Source organism: Lepisma saccharinum, chromosome 26, assembly GCF_977018435.1.
Source record: "Lepisma saccharinum chromosome 26, izLepSacc3.1, whole genome shotgun sequence".
Taxonomy (NCBI): Eukaryota; Metazoa; Arthropoda; class Insecta; order Zygentoma; family Lepismatidae; genus Lepisma; species Lepisma saccharinum.
This window is the reverse complement of record NC_139254.1, coordinates 9,145,028-9,160,432: the sequence shown is the minus strand read 5'-3', so window position 1 is coordinate 9,160,432 and position 15,405 is coordinate 9,145,028. Positions and strand designations below refer to the sequence as shown.

Here is a 15,405-nt window from a genome sequence, read left to right as displayed (position 1 = left end):
GAATACAGAATAACAGTGGAGCTGTTTAAAATGCAGCATATGTAGATCATAGAAATGAATGTGCATTTATGACAATTGTATTTCAAGTTTATATACTATTGACAAATACACTAGTATACAGTTGTATTACCCATATTATTAGGCTTACCATATATTTTTGGGTCCAACCCAGGACATATTGGTGATCAACTCGTTACTGCTAAATTTCATTTTTTTACAAAAAATAAATTGAAATTACTTTAAAACCTTAATATTTTATTGGAACATTAAACTATAAATTTTACAAGATAAAATATTAGTATTATTTTCTAAAATCAATCAATTATTTTTTAAATGATTAATTGAATAATACATTTTCTGATGTTTAGGAAACCTCTCTGTTCTAGGTAGCATTATCTGTTCATTGACTCAGTTGTACTTTTCACTAGACATGACTTTTTTCAGAAATGTATTGTTTGTCTTAAATTCTGGTCGTGAATATTCAATACCTGTAGCTATTTTCATGTTCAGATTCTCAAAACCCCCGACATTTTGCAATCCCGGACAGCACTAAAAAACCAGGACTGTCCGGGCTAATCCTGGACTTATGGTAAGCCTACATATTATGATAGGTATTGCATCTTCTAATGAATCCCTTCTCCATGCAGTTTTGAAACTTATCCTACAACTTATCGTTCACATTAAGCTTATCACATTACATTGACCTCTCTTTGGTCATAAAATACTTATGAGATTTACTCTCGAAAGTATTTATAATTTACTAATTTAAAAACAATCATCATATATCATAGGAACATGGATTTATATCAAACACTGACATACATAACACAGTTTAAAATATGACAGCATTATATACATGTGTTCAGTTCAAAATATTTGTGTGACTGAACTACTAAAATAAAGTCAAACATTTCATTTTTGCTGTCTTCTGATTGGTAGTTGACTAGACTTGAGGATGGTTTTTAGAGATGAGAGGAGGAGGACCTATGGGTGAGAAAGCTCGCATGATCCTGAAGTCAGGAAGCTGCAGTTTTATCCTGAATTCAGGACTGAGTTAAGTACCATGCAAGACTGGCTTTATGGTTTCCATATTATTAACTATCAAAGGTAGGGTAGAGGTACTTTTTAATCATCCTGTAGTATGTCATTTGTTCATTGTTCCGATTTTCTCATTAGGTCGTGAGCATCTGTGATATCGTTCTAAACCACACAGCCAATGAGAGTCTATGGCTAAAAGAGCACCCAGAATGCACTTACAATTTGGTCAATACTCCCCACCTGCGACCAGCTTACTTGCTGGACATCATGCTCTGGCAGTTCACCATCGAGGTCAATGAAGGCAAGTGGGCATTCTCCGGAATACCTAAAGAAGTAAATTCTGAGGAACATTTGAATGTAAGTACAGCACCACCAATTCAGACATAGTGAAGTAGTTGGAATATGTTCAATGTTAACTAATGGTTATGCATCAAAAGTTATTACAGGAAAAAATTTCAAGTTCCACTCATCATTGTTCCCATGGGCATTGCCAGAAATGAATAATAGAAATAATAATCATCATGTAATAAAAATAATTAAAATTTCACTATAATAAAACAATTTATTCTAAAACTTATTATCATTATTGCTGTTATTATATCATTGGCCTCCCTGCTGGCGCAGTGGTAGCATCGTCGCCTTGTAATCAAGGGGTCTCGGGTTCAATAACCGGTGGAGGCACATAGTGGTTCGGATCCCATTTTAAACTGTATGTCCAGTCCCGATTAGCCATACTCTGCATAAAGTGGACTTAAACACCAAATCAATCAATCATTATTATATCGTTGACAAAACTTTTCTACTCGATCCATCAGATGCGTGAATGTGCAGCACAACTGCATTTTTTTTAATGTTTCATGCAGTGTGTACTGAAATCCATAGTTATCATATTTTGTCATTAAATTTTTGATACCTTCAAGAAAAAGCTTTAAATGTTAGAGGGATTTTTTTATTCATAAAGTTTGTTGTTTGTCCTGTCACACAAAACTTATTTTTTTGAATTTTGAAAACTGTGGAACCAGTTATTCTTTGGATTAAATGGTAGAATATTAAAAAAGTAAAACTAACCTAGTGCTTGTACTGTAACCTCAATTTTTCGATCTTGACGCATTTTAATTTTATTATTTTGTTTTAATACTAACTAGATGAACTTTATTTATGTTATTAACAATAAAAAATAAGAAAAACGTTCTACTATTTTGTATCTTGCAATAAAAGGTGCCGGTTCCTGGGAGGGGGGCGGGGGAATTCCAAATATCCGTAAATTCTAGCTCGATCGTCCTAGCATTGTCTCCTTGTTGTACTATTGCGAAGCTTCAAATACATTTTTGAAAATGAGTTACAAATTTTGGTTTCTGAACCTCCATCAATCCAACATGCCAGAAATTTCAGGGTGAGGAGGTTGAACCCTAATCCCCCCACCCCTAAATATGTTTACCTGGAAACTGGAAATACTCAGAGAAATTAAAGTATTTTGCTTGCCAGGATTTCACGTTTTCCACCCAAATAGTTTCTTTCTCTTTTTTTGGAGGGAGGGAATATTTCACATTAAAAAAATGTTTTTATTTTTATTTTTGACATTTTTTTTCAACAATGGTAATTCATTTGTTTAACACACAAATTTGAAGATGTGTGCTTTAGCACGTTAATACAAAATGTATTTGAAAGTACTTGGAAATGTAATGGAATTTGGTTTTGCAATATGATTTGGACTTGTGTAGTAATTACCGTAGTTAAGAAATTAATGTTTGTCATTGAAAAAAGTCATTTTTTGTATTTTAACATTGTTTTCTAATTTTTACATGGCTTCCTATCAATGAAGATATAAATAATGATTTTCTATGTACAGGCCACATTAAATATCAGAATACATAGGAAATGCCATAAAATAGACTGAAACAATTAACTTAGAAGAATTTTCTTAGAAATTTAGCAAGTTTTATGTCCCTCTCCTCCTTCGCCCCTCTCTCTCTCTCTCTCTCTCTCCCCTTCACATCCACCATACTCGACAGATCTCTCGCCAACAGACTACTGGTTTTTTAAACACTTGGACCATTATTTGGTGACGCAAAGGTTGACCAATGAAGCAGCTGCCTATAATCCCTTTGAGGAAATTCTTCAGACCAGAACGTCTAACTTCTATGAAAGTGGCATTAATGCACTAGTATCGTTGGGAGAAATGTATAGCATCGAGTGGTGCCTATTTGGATCAATGAAAGTTCCTTTCCACTACGTTACTGTTGTTTGAAGTTTCATGTGAAGCAACCTAATAGTTTCAGATCCTGGCCAATATTTACATTCAAACTAATCTCAGCATTTACAAACTTTAGGATAGGAGTGCAGTCATAATTTAATTTGAAACTGTATTTTTTGTGCATTAACATAATTTTTTAATACTGATATATTTTTTTCCCCCAGTCGATTCGGAGTGCACTTCATGGTTTCTTCCTGCCACAAATCAAGATACCAGAACTGTACATGGTTGATGTGGTTGCACTCGTAGCTGAATTCAGTGAGCGATCACGAAGGACAGTTCCACCGATTTGTGCTCAGAATGAGACTTCACAGCTGAAAATCCTCCAGGATCCCCAATACAGGCGCCTCAAATCTACTGTTGATATGGAACTTGCTCTTAGGCTGTACAATGTATACAGGTAATAGATGGCTGATTGTATTCCTAGATTATTATTATTATAGTAACTTTTCCATGCACATTGGCGTTGTCTGTTGTATTTCATATTGTCTGTCATTATTATTTATTTTATATTTAGGACTGAGCCAGTGCCAAAATATCGGTTGGATTTTATTTACTGATACCAGTCAATACTTTTCTGAAATTTTAGTATTTCACAGGGTCTCAAAAAATGCCATGCTACACTTTCATGGAGCGTAATTATCCTGGAAATTATGCAAAATCAAAGTTTCCATTTATTTTACTCCAGTATAGTGTGAAAAACTTTACATTTGTGATTACAGAACAGATATTTTAATATTCTGACATAATTCTTAAACCAATAAGTTGCTGACCAAGGCAGTTTATTAAGGTAAAAACACTTAACACGTAACGTTTCGACCCTGTATCAGGGTCTTCCTCAGACGAAGAACAAAAAAAAAAAAAAAAAAAAAAAAAATCTTTTTTTTTTTAGTTTAGTTCTTCGTCTGAGGAAGACCCTGATACAGGGTCGAAACGTTACGTGTTAAGTGTTTTTACCTTAATAAACTGCCTTGGTCAGCAACTTATTGGTTTCAATATGGAAACAAGGCTTAATTATATTACAAATAATTCTTAATTTTTTAAAGCAAGACTGGTAAACTGATGCTTACAATTGGAGTGGAAGGCTCGACCACTAACATTAATACATATTGTGAACAACTTTTAAGTGTTACAAATTCCAGACAATGGTATCTGTATCGGTGGGAATCTGTAAGAGTATCATATCAGTAAGGGCATGCATATTTCGTTTTTGACTATAGAAACTATGTCAAAAAACACATTGTCGTGTTAATTTTCCATGTTTTTGAAAGGTGAGAGATGCATTTTGCTACCATGTTTTGTCACGAAATAATGCGAAATGAACTTCAAAATGAGAAATAAACTCTTAAACATGAAATTTAGGGTTTATTTACAGACGTGATGCCTTCTGAGGTCTGAATTATCCTGAGAGTTATGCAATTCACGGAAAATTGATTAATTCTGCTGTTAATATTGAACAAGCAAAAATGGACTTCTTTACACAAATAAACTTGATACTCTGACAACTACATAAATGTGCTATTAGAAGTGAAATGTTAATTTTGTGTAATAAGTGTAGATTTTAAATTAAATTTAGGATTATATTCACAATTTTAAAACCAAAATGTCATTTTGTATAGCAATTTTGATGTGATTATTCACCGCTATAACACCAAAAATTTTTATTTTATTTGCCACTTTTGAATCCGAAATAGACTTTGTATCCAAAGATATCTGTTTGGCTGTTACGCGGAGATAGGTAATTAACTCTGATAAACTCACTTTTCATTTTTCCACGTAAATTTCTTTTGCGATCAGTCAACACAACCACCATCTGAAATTCTGTGTTCAAAACAGCCAGGAAATAAAAGAAATGGTCACTGGATACGTGAGGGCTGACAAAATATAAATGGCCAGCATAGACGTCCAGGAAATGTACCCATCCATACCAAGAAGCATTGCAATAAGTGAGACCAGAAAGTAGCTATTAACTAACACAAAAAGCCCGTATGAGACCGAACTAATCATATCCCTCCTGAAAGTTTGCTTGGAAACCTCTGCCCTACAGTTCGAAGGCCAATACTTCTATCAAGAGGAAGGCCTGGCAATGGGAAACCCCCTTTCCGCTATCCTCTCCAACATAGTTATGAATGCAATAGAAACCAATGTCACCCCTCCTTTCCGGAATTGGCTACAGACTGTATGCTGACGACTCATTCTTTTTTACAAAAACCACGAGCAATTACAAGAAGCTGTACGATTATTTAACTCTGCCCACCAAAGCATCCACTTCATACCAGAGGAAGAAAAAGACAGCACACTAAACTACCTGGATCTCGCCATAAGCAGAAAAAAATGACAAATTCAAGACCAATGTGTACAGAAAACCCAACTCAGGAACACAATACATCCACAAACTTTCCGGTCACTCTGCACGACAGAAAAACAACATTTGGATCAACTTCTTCCAGAGGGCCATCAACCTTGCCCCGGAAATCGGAGAACCTGCAAACTGAATTGAATCATATCATCTCCCTTGGCATCAGCAATGGGTACAGCATCTCCTCCACCTCCTGGACACTACCAAAAGAAGTAAAATGAACCAGCCACGCCCCCAGAAAGAAAAGATGAAAGAGAAATGGATCGGCCTCCCTCGCCATTCTTGCGTAACCAAGGAAATTCAGAAAGTTCTAACCAGGCACAATTTCAAGATAGCAGACCAAATCCCTCCTTCCATAGCCTCCCACCTAACCCATTTCAAAGGATATTACACCGACCCCAATGCAAGAAGTGGACATGATCACCTGCACATGTGGAGGCAAGTACGTAGGTATGACAAAATATCTTGATGATAGGCTCAAGGAGCATGATGCTGACCACCGACATGGGAGGAGAAGAACAGGCCTTTACTGCCACCTCATAGATGAAAACCATAACATAGACTCAGCCAAAATAGTCATGCAAGCAAAATCCACATTGGAAAGGTTTTCAAAGGAAACTTATGCAATAGTGACCATGCCCGCCGACCTCAACACTAAACCCCGGGGCCCTCAATAAAACCTGGCTTACCGCTATCAGGAATATGCGCACCCACCCAACCTGCTCCTCCCCCATGACAAGTAACCAAGCACTGACCTCAAGCGTTTGCAAAAAAGTCTGCCTGCATTTGTGAACAATCGCCGCTCCATGAAAGCAGACGATGAGAGCAGGAACCGCCACAGCGCCAAAACCCCATTGCACGGTAAAGGAAGGAAGCACTATGCCCTCACGGGAACGGCAGACAGTGAAAGGACTGCATCAACTAGCGCCGCCACAAGCACAAGCGGAAAAAGAAGGAACCACGCCGCCCGCAGCAAGACAGTACATACCTGACGAAGCCACCAGACGGGTGGCGAAATCGATCGTGAAAGAAATTTACGTGGAAAAATGAAAAGTGAGTTTATCAGAGTTAATTACTGAAATAGACTGTTTTCGTACCGAAATTTTGGTTTTTTATTTACCAAAAATATGTGCCTCTAGTAATTACAGAACAGATATTTTAATATTCTGACATAATTCTTAACTTTTGAAAGCAAGACTGGTAAACTGATGCTTACAATTGGAGTGGAAGACTCGACCACTAACATTAATATACATTATATATATTAAACTGTGAACAACTTTTAAGTGTTACAATTTTCAGACAATGGTATCTGTATTAGTGGGAAACTGTAAGATCGGTTCAAAGTGGTATCAGCTGAGCCCTATTTATAATAGTTTTATTTTTTCCTTCCAAACAAAAAAAAACATTAGGTGGTAAACTTTCAATCTTACCAGTTGGGGGGGAATTTTCGTGAGATAGTTTCTAATTATAATCTAATTTAATATAATTCATCTTATGTAATAATAAGAACCTCTCTTTATAATTTAAAGTTTCCAGGTTTGGGTTCTGGAATTGATATGAGTGTATCTTTTGAGCAGGGGTGTATATTCAGGACTATCTAGGCTATTTGCAAAGCCCAGACTCAGTGACCAAAACACAGAAAAAAATATCTATCAGAAATGTGCATACAATTGTTCATTTCAATAAGAAAATGAACCTGATTTCTTAGGAGTTGGCACCTTTATTTCTTAGGAGTTGGAAACCTTGCCCGCTTTCTTTGAATTTGCGAGGCGACAGCTGGCAGCTCTCCAGGGGGTGATGGGCGAACGTGACAGAGCTATCTTAAGGATCACCCGATCAGTGTTGCAAACCAATTTTTCCCAGCATGTAATTTCCCCAGGAACGGGGAATTGTGGAGCCAAACTGTTAGAGGAGAGGGAACAGGGTTGCATATGGCCGGAAAATTCCCTCTGAACTTCCTTAACAGTCTGGGTCATTGTTGCATGTAATTTTCCCAGGAATGGGGAATTTTGAAGCCAAATCATCGCAGTCAAGGGGAAAGAACATCATTGAACGCTTGCAGACGAGTTGAAAAAGAGGTCGTTGGCCTTCAAGCAACAAGTTACAGTGGGGATGAGAAAATTGTTGGCTGACTGGAATGGTTTATGATTTCATCTAAAAATTACCGAAAGAACAGGAACCAGTTCTAGTCTAGATCGCGTTGAGTGGTCTTAAGGGTTCCTTTGTGCATGAAATTCATTTAGAGGCAGCGTGTGAATACAGTAGTGAGTGAATTGTATTTTTGTGAATGATACGTGCTGTTCTGTGTTGTGTAGTGAACTGAAATGAGGGACATAATAAGCTGTCTATTTGGCTTACGTATGACAATAAGCTCCAAATCGTTGTGGATTTTTCTTATGTCCACTTTATGCACAGATAAGCTAATGGGGATCAGATCTACAGTTAAAGTTGTATCAGAACCACCATGAATCGAACCCGGAACCCCTTAGTTTGAAGGTAATGATGTTACCACTGCGTCAACAAGGAAGCCCCAAACTTGAAATCGTGAAAATAGGTAGGTAGAAGTTTTATATTTATTCTCCCATATAGGCCTACATAAATACAGTATTTTACAATATGGGCCTCTTATTTATGCAAATAAGAATGAAATTCTTTCCTTACTGACATAGTGTACATTTCCATATTTTATTTATCAGGTATATATTTTTAATCACAATGTCACATCACTTCAACTAGAAAAATGTCTCCACCAGCAAATTTTTGTCCATTCGAGCACTATGATATGGTGAGGTAGCACAGGTGTTTAACCCCATTATACACCACTGTTTGCGAGTGTTGCTTCATCACTCATCATCATACCATACAAAAATATCATTTGTGATGTTTCTATATATGCCAACAAGTTCATGGAAATAATTTTAAATAATATAACAATTGGTGACATTTAGTGCATTTCATAATGCATGTACAATGAATAAATAGATTGATAATGCTGATGATTCTGTATTCTTGAAAATAGAATTGACTCACTTTGAGTGAGTGCCAAGCTACATTTATTTTCATCATTGACTTACAGAAATTTCAAATAAAATGACATGCAAGTCACTTATGGACATTAACAGGATACATTTTTTATTTATGGGTTAGACCAGCAGTTCCCAAAGTGTGTGCCGTGGGAAAATGTAAAATCAGGGTTCCACTGTATGTGCTTATTTAGTACTTTTTACACATAAATGAATTTGAAATATGTGTTTATCTTTTAACTTAAGGCAAGCAACCTAACCACATTAACAGAGCGTTTCAAATGTTAGATAGGCCTACATTCTGACTTGGGCACCAAGGAAAAATCTTGAAACACTAACGTGCCCTACTCCTGGCCTGGGCATGGATGTTGGTGAGTGTCCAATCATCAATTTCATCATACATATCATCACTCATCCCCATCTTCGCAAATTAGCCAAAAGTGGCACAAAAGGCGAAGTAAAATAAACCAAATCATATTCATATTCCATGCCCTATTTTTTTTAAGAAAGTAAATGGCTAAATATGCAACTTTTGCACTGCAGTCAGCTCAAAACGCACATTTATTTAGGAGGTCGATGAACCATTCACGTTCTTCAAGGATCATTTGGAATTTTATATTGGATTGGTAGAATATCGGTATCTGTAAATTTTTATCTGTACTTATTCGGTATCGACCAAAATTTCATATCGGCCCATCCTTAATTTAAAGTATTTAGAAATTAGATAAGTTTGAATTTTTAAAATTAAAATGTTATTGCTTTCTAGAGAGGATATATTTGATGAAGAAACAAGGCTGAAGAGATGTTCCGAAGACTTGAAGCATGCCCTCGAGGAGTTGAATAGCCAAAAGTTTAACGAAATCCAAACTGATCTAAGTGCTGCTATAGAGAACGTCATAGCAGGTGCAAGGTACCATCGAGTGCAACTGGATGGCCCTAGAATTCGGGAAGTCTCAAAGAAAGATCCTCTTGTACCAAGGTGATTTTCTTGATAAGTATATTTGTCTGCAGCATGCAATTTTCACTAATTATAATTATTTATTTTGTATAGTACATATATCTAGTGAGATGCTATCCTGCTATTTATGGATATTTAATTTCTACATATTAGAAACATATTATTGTCCATAAGTTAATGGTTTTGATTTCTTAATGTAGTGGAATATATAATTTCATAGCATACATTTTTTGGATTTTTTAGCTTTTTCTTACACTGCATCATTAGTAAGATTTAATTTGTTCTCATTGGCATTGTGACTACATGAAACTTTGAAAATAATAATTATTATTATAATACCATTCTTTTTAGTATTGGATTAGTATCTTTAGCATGAGTGTTCCTTATGATTATCATGGCATTCCAAAACTTTGTATTTTACTGAATTAGTTTAACAAATGCTATTTACACTAGATTATATTTGCTCACAGATTTAAATATTATAATACCACATTACATAAATATATAATTTTATTAGCTTCACATATTTTTTTTTAATTAGTAGTACCTTTATAGTGCATTACTTTTAACATTTGAAAAATGTATTAACATGACCTCACTTCTGCGTAGATACTTCACCTTCTGTGGACTTGAAGGTTCTTTAGAGCTTGTGGAAAAAGGCCTAGTCTTGGGTTTATCAAGGTTGAGTTGGAAATTTTCATAATTTTCCTTTCATGCAAGCATGATTGAATTGACTGGCCTGCCATTGACAGTTGTTTGAAAGTGTGAAATGCATGAGAAAGAATGAAGCAGTTTATATTAAATTTTAAGTAGCCTTCTTTTGCATGTTTTTATCTTTTATGTGGTGTGTAATAGGCTGAAATGTTTTCCTGTTGACAGTGGCTGTGATAATTAATATCTGCTTGATGACTGATGACCTGCTTCATTTTTCATGTTTTTTTGAAGGTGTGAGGTGCCTTTTTCTATCGTGTTTTGTCGTGAAATGAACTACAAAATGCAAAATAAAGTCTTAAACATGAAATGTAGAGTTTATTTACCAACACAACATTTTGGAAGTCTGAATTTTCCTGATAGTTATGCAAAATCATTAGTAATTGATAGAGGCATGCATATTTCGTTTTTGACGAAAACACGAAATGTGAAATAACTCGTTGTAATTCTAATTTTTAATGTTTCTGAATGGTGTGAAGTGCATTTTACTACCCTGTTTTGTCACGAAATGATGCGAAATAAACTGCAAAATGCGAAAGAGACTCTTAAACATGAAATTTACAGTTTATATACCGTCGCGACACTTTCTGAAGTCACAATTATCCTGTGAGTTATGCAATTCACAGAAAATTTATAAATTCTGCTGCAAACATTTGAGAAGCAAAAATGGACCCCTTTGTGCAGGAATAAACTTAATATTCTGGTAATGATTTAATGTGCTTTTACAAGGGGTATGTTTATTTTGTGTACTAGTGCAGTTTTTGAATCAAATTTTGGATTATATTCACATTTTTAAAACCAAAATGTCATTTTATATACCGCTTTTTCACCACTATAACAGCGAAATTTCATTTTATTTACCGCTTCTGAACCCAAAATTGACTGTTTTTGTACCGAAATTTTCCTCTTATTTACCAAAAATATGTGCCTCTAATAATTGATTACTTCTGCTGTAAAACTTTGAATTAAGAATGGATTCATTTACAGAGTAAATGATAACTCTGATAACTACATAAATGTGCTACTGGAAGAGACAGGTTTATTTTGTTTAATAAATATACATTTTAATTCAAATTTAGGATTATATTCACCATTTTAACAAAAAAATTCCATTTTATACCCTGCTTTTACTAGTGCAATGTGCCCAGTATTTATACCGAAATCTTGACTTATTCACCATAAATATGTAGCCATAGTTACCAGCTCATTCTCTTGCCAATATGCATGCACAGTCTTATATTAAACTTGACATATTTTTCCCCAGATATTTTGTGTCTTTCCATCCGTACACTTCACTCGAGGAGGAAGAGAAGCAGATGTACACAGACAATGCTCTCTACATAATGGCTCATAATGGTTGGGTTATGAATGATGACCCACTTCGCAACTTTGCAGCTCCAGGCTCGAATGTGTACCTGAGGAGAGAGTTGATCGCATGGGGAGACAGCGTGAAGCTACGGTAAGCCTAGATATGTGTCATTTGTTCTAGAAGTTTGTGATTACGTGGTAAAATGACACACTCCAAAGTCCTGTTTTAGCAGCGCATCTGAAAGATTCAGCAAACAATGTTTTGCAGTGTTGCTGACTAGTAGACTTTGTCACCACATGCAGGGAATTTTGGAGATGTACACTAGGAATTGCTTGTTAAGTAAAGACACTAATTCAGTAGTCTTCCAATTGTACAAATAAGGCAACAGAAGCATTGGATAAAATAGTCATAAAATAGATGAGGGATAACTTACACCACATGCCATCATTTCACTAAGTAGCTGAAGTCTAGTTTAGGTATGTACTTATTTTTTTTAGTTACTCTAGCTTTTGCCACATCAAGGCCTTAAGTCCTGAAGAAGCCACATGATGTGGCGAAAGCTACAGTAACTAAAAGGAAGTGAGTACATACCTAAACTGGACTTCAACTGCTTAGTCATAACTTGATCGAGTTTGGTTTAAGTCTATCGTATGCACAGATGGGCTAATCGGGACTGGATCTACACTTTAAAGTGAGATCTGAATTAATATGCGTACTAAACGTGCAGTCTCCAATATTTTGTCTTTTCATTTATCAATGAATTACATGTTAGTATTGTCCCTCACCATGGCTGTGTGGTCTACGGCATTGTGCTTTGAGATGCACGCAGATTCGAGTTTCCTGGGGGAAGCATAACAGCTTTTCTCCTGAGATTTCTACCTGTGTATGGACCAGAAGTGTGCGGTAAAGGAAGACTGAGCAAGCGCCGCTTGCGTTGTTTTCTTAAAAGCAATTTTGATATCATAAGTTCAGGTTTTTCAATGCCTTTATACACCTTGGAATGTAATTTATCTACTTTAACATATTTACATATGCAGACTTTTCATTTCCTGTCATATTGGCTGCAAACATAGAGAAGCTGCAGCCTTCACGAGGCTTCGCAACATGGCACAGCTGCATGGTCACTGTCCGTCCTTCTTCACGAAAAAAAAGGTTGACCACAAGTGATCCCCAGTCCGCTTCATCTTTGGCAAGGTGTTGGAAACACCTCGTCCACGCTGGCCACGAGTGTTGCTAACTTCCAGAATTTTCTATGCATTCATAGCACCACCTAACTCAGTACAATTATTCACGCGTGAAACTCAACAGTAGTGAACAAATTAGCTTATGAAGATTGTCAGTGAGTACCGGTGTGTGGTATTTATAAGAAATAAAATCAGCAGCCAATACTTGGACATATCAGTAGCTTCGAAATATAGAGGGTATGTAACACTGCAAACAGGGTGAGGAAGAGGGCACATTTGGAAGTGTGGGAGCTGCGGATACATGTTTTCTTTACTGTGGCCTTCGTCCTGTGTTATTCCGTTCTTTTGTGTGGTGTTTTTTTGTTAAAGTATGGTCTACATTGAAAATAACCACCAGGGTTGACAAACAAGACCAGCCATCGATTTGGAGTGGTGAAGGTAAGGACTTGATTAGAGATCTTCTTCGAAAACAATTCAGTTCAAGAATTTGTATCAAGAGGTTGGAGGGTGTGAATCATGAGAGATGGTGTCCTATACTATGCATGACCAAAACAAGTCAGAAAAAAGGGAAAGTTTTCATTAAGTAGTTAAAAAGTGTCTCGGTACTCGTAAAAAAACAATATTATGTTTAAGTCCACTTTATGCACAGAAAGGTTAATTAGAACTTGACCTACAGTTTAAAGTAGGATCCGATCCACTCGACCGATTTATCGAATCCGAGGCCCATTTATTACAAGGCAACGAAGTTACGTATTGTGTGGTTGTAGCAATGATATTTATAAATCATTTTGTAGGAACGTGGAAATTTACAGGCCAGAATGACATCAGTAATTTCCATAAAGCAGTGCAAAGACATGAACATTCCCAAAATTACGCTTGTGCAGTGCAGGGGGATTGGTGGAGGTCAAAACCCCTCTTTTGGCACAATATTCCTAAAAAAAGGCTAAAGGCAGGAAAAATATGACAATACACATTTTAGGGACCAGGTTAGCAGTGGGGAGCAAGAGCCCCCGTTAGAATTACAGCCTCCTCCCCTCACAACCCCCGAAATTTTCTCAATACCCTCCTACAAGTTGACCAACGCCCAATTTTTGGTAATTTTGGCTCCAAATTTACCCTTACCCCCTCTATATCACATTTGAAAATGTTGTAATAAGCCGAAATGAAAAACTGACCCATCGCTTGCCTATCATGAACATTCACGGCACACCCCTGGTATGGACCAGTGGCCACCCACCATCGAGAGGAAATTCGGAAGCTACAAATGAGTATCGTAACCCAGTCATGGAAACAAACTATGACAACGACCACACATCACCCCGTAACTGGTTGGCTGATCTTCCACCTTGGGTGAGTGAGTGAGGCTGGCAGTCGGTAGGTAGGCCTCGGTGCTGTTGTGCTGTGGGTTATTATTATTGCTTGTTAGTATTTAATAATTTCCTTCTCTTCGTATACAGTTTACCTTATTGCAATTTTAGGTATGGAGAAAAGCCAGAGGATTGCCCATACCTATGGAAACGTATGAAGGAGTACGCAGAAGAAACAGCAAGGGTGTTTCATGGGATTCGATTGGATAACTGCCATTCTACGCCTATCCATGTTGCAGAGGTATGTGCTTATGCAATGTATCTTAATTTTTATTATGACCCTGGGTAATGTTCAGGGTGGGGTCAAATCTTCAATGTAGCCCAGTATGACAATATCAAATAGTATTTTATGGTGTAAGGATTCTGGCCATAGTAAATTCGTGACATAAATGTGTGTCTTTTCTAAATAGCTTATCAGACCATACTTTCCGAATACCCCTCGTATATTATGAAGCTTTCTTTTCTAAGTAAAAACCTATTAGTCGTAAATTAATGAAGGTGGTGATAGAATTCCTTTCGGAATGAATGTTGTTGTATCTTGGATGGATACTCGTAGATGTTGGTCTAAGTTTCATATCTTCTCCATAGTAATATAAACAGAGAAATGCAAACGTTTCACTATAAGCTGTCAAGAGTCTTATACTATGGCTGAGCGAACCGAATTTGTGTACTGATACCGGCCATACTTATCTGGCATTTTGGTCTTTGCATGAAGTCTGCAAAAGTATCATGTTTCCATTTATTTTGCACCAGTATTGTGTGACAAATTGGATTTTGTGATTACGTAATATGTATTTTAATATTCTGGTGTAATTCTTTAATATTTTAATGTAAAACTCTTGATAATTTGATGCATATAAATTAAGTGGAATACTTGCACACTAATATCCAGGCACGTTGCCTGATAATGTTCGCATGAGGACATGAACACTCATGTATGTGTCTTAAATTACGTACATATTAAATGCACACACACATACGTATGTATATTTATTTAAAAAAATACTATGTTTGATGTACGAGTATATACACACAATTTATTCTTGACACGACTTCTTTCAAGTCTGATAACTTTTGTAGATAGTTGGTAACACTGACTCCCACTGTGTTCCACGGAGGGCATTGAACACAATTGCTTTGCATGTTGCATAGAGCTGACAGCTAAGGGGCTGTTGGCCACTATACCCAGAAGATGTTCA

The 15,405-nt window shown here is 36.4% G+C and overlaps 1 protein-coding gene across 2 annotated transcripts in view; it reads left to right on the top strand.

The window, feature by feature from the left end:
* LOC145979518 (glycogen debranching enzyme) overlaps positions 1 to 15,405 on the top strand; it is a 111,949-nt gene that overhangs the window by 31,428 nt on the left and 65,116 nt on the right. For both annotated transcript variants that reach the window (XM_083112461.1, XM_083112462.1), the window contains exons 6-10: positions 1,177 to 1,395; positions 3,457 to 3,692; positions 9,444 to 9,656; positions 11,611 to 11,805; positions 14,318 to 14,447. In XM_083112461.1, the coding sequence (XP_082968587.1) occupies positions 1,177 to 1,395; positions 3,457 to 3,692; positions 9,444 to 9,656; positions 11,611 to 11,805; positions 14,318 to 14,447 (993 nt within the window). The remainder of the gene's footprint in view (positions 1 to 1,176; positions 1,396 to 3,456; positions 3,693 to 9,443; positions 9,657 to 11,610; positions 11,806 to 14,317; positions 14,448 to 15,405) is intronic.